Source organism: Charadrius vociferus, unplaced genomic scaffold (assembly GCF_000708025.1).
Source record: "Charadrius vociferus isolate BGI_N301 unplaced genomic scaffold, ASM70802v2 scaffold824, whole genome shotgun sequence".
Taxonomy (NCBI): domain Eukaryota; kingdom Metazoa; phylum Chordata; class Aves; order Charadriiformes; family Charadriidae; genus Charadrius; species Charadrius vociferus.
The window spans coordinates 111750-113390 of NW_009647956.1; the positions used below are offsets into that span (position 1 = coordinate 111750).

Genomic DNA, 1641 nt, shown 5'->3' on the forward strand with positions numbered 1-1641 from the left:
CCAGGGAGCCGGGACCGGCCACTCGCCGTGCTCCCAGCGGGCGAGTTTTGGTGAGGGCCGCGGGTCGCCGTGTCCTCCCCCTCCCCTGCGGGAGCACACTAGCACCCTCCCCCGGGCACCGTCCGCTGCCACGCTGAGGGCTGCGGTCTGTCCCTGCTGCCCCCCGGGACGGAGAAGCACCCCCCAGCCCGTGGGGGGGTCGCTGGGGCGGGCAGCTCCCTGCATCTGCTCTGCTCTGCTCTAGGCTTGCTTGTCGAGGCCAAGGGAGAAGATGCCGTTGCCACGCGCTGCCAAGATGCTGAGCACCAAACAGCCCCGCGCAGGCAGCGTGGGCGCTGCCATGGAGAACGCTAACCCAGAGAAGGTGAGTCCCAAGTTGGGCGAGGGGTGAGGGGGCGTCCTGCGGGGCAGCTGGACCCCCCCTCCTAACAGCCTCTGTTGCAGGAGGAGAGCTCTCAGGCCAAGCGGTCTCCATCCTCACCCCAGGGAGGGCCCAAGAAGAGGTCGGCGTTTGGGGACATCACCAATGTGAGTGTTTCTGTGTAGGTGGGGGCTTTGGTGCCCCCTGTGCACCTCTATGGGAGAGGGACTGGGTATCCCCCCCAGCAGGCAGAGTTGGGGGGTGTCCTGTGCCCTAGCAGCAGGGGGAGAGGTCTCCCTGTGGGGCACACCTCTCTTCCCTCCATGCATGCCTCTGTAAACCCCTGTTCTCCCCCAAACAGGCTCACAAGAACCAGGTGGTGGCAGGGAAGAAGGAGGCTGTGAAAGTGGCACCACACAAAGCACAGAAAGCCCATGCTGGCCTGGAGGTGGCCAAGAACAATGAGATCAACCTGAAAAAGTGAGTAGCCAGGGGAGATGGGGACAGGGACTAGCGCAGGGGGGATATTGCAAGCCCAAACCTGTCCCATGGGGAAAAACAAGCGGTGGTAGGGGCTTCCTTTGGACAATGGAGACCATGAACCAGGTGGGGAGGGCAGCCAGTAGATAAAACAGCCTCAAGTTGTACTGGGGGAGGGGGGTTAAATTACACATTAGGAAGAACTTCTTCACCAAAAGGGTTGTCAAGCACTGGAATAGGCTCCCCAGGGAAGTGGTGGAGTCGCCATCCCTGCAGGTATTTAAGACATGTAGATGTAGCACTTAGGGACATGGTTTAGTGGTGGACTTGGAAGTGTCAGGTTTACAGTTGGACTCAATGATCTTAAAGGTCTTCTCCAGCCTAAACGATTCTGAGTCTCTGTGGGGATGTTTTCAGGGTGGTTTAGCCCCTTCCTGAAGCCACAAGGGGCCCTGGAGAACCCTTTTCAGCTGGGAGATGTGGCCTCCTCCCAGCAATGATTTACAGTCTTGTCGTGTCCAGGTCAATGAAGAAAACTCCCCCTACAGAGGCTCCTGCAAAGTCCAAGGAGGATCGTGTGCCAGAGAAGCCGGTGCCTGCGCAGGTACTGAAACCCTCCGAAGAGAGGGCAGGGGCCCTGGTCTGCAGCCTGGCCCCCAGTCTCGTCCTGATGGTGCTGGTCTGTGGCTGCCACTGGTTATACTGGGGCAGCAGGCAGTGCTTTGGACCTCGGAGATACTCGGATCAGTGTGATGGGAAGCTGGGGATGGGGGGGAAACCCCCCCACCTTCTTCCTGCAA

At 60.1% G+C, this 1641-nt stretch overlaps 1 protein-coding gene across 1 annotated transcript in view; it reads left to right on the plus strand.

Annotated features, from left to right (window-relative positions):
* The first annotated feature begins 271 nt into the window (after positions 1-271).
* CCNB3 (cyclin B3) overlaps positions 272-1641 on the plus strand; it is a 3803-nt gene continuing 2433 nt past the window's right edge. The window contains exons 1-4 of the mRNA XM_009883440.1: positions 272-364; positions 445-528; positions 723-841; positions 1364-1445. Coding sequence (XP_009881742.1) covers positions 272-364; positions 445-528; positions 723-841; positions 1364-1445 — 378 coding nt within the window. The remainder of the gene's footprint in view (positions 365-444; positions 529-722; positions 842-1363; positions 1446-1641) is intronic.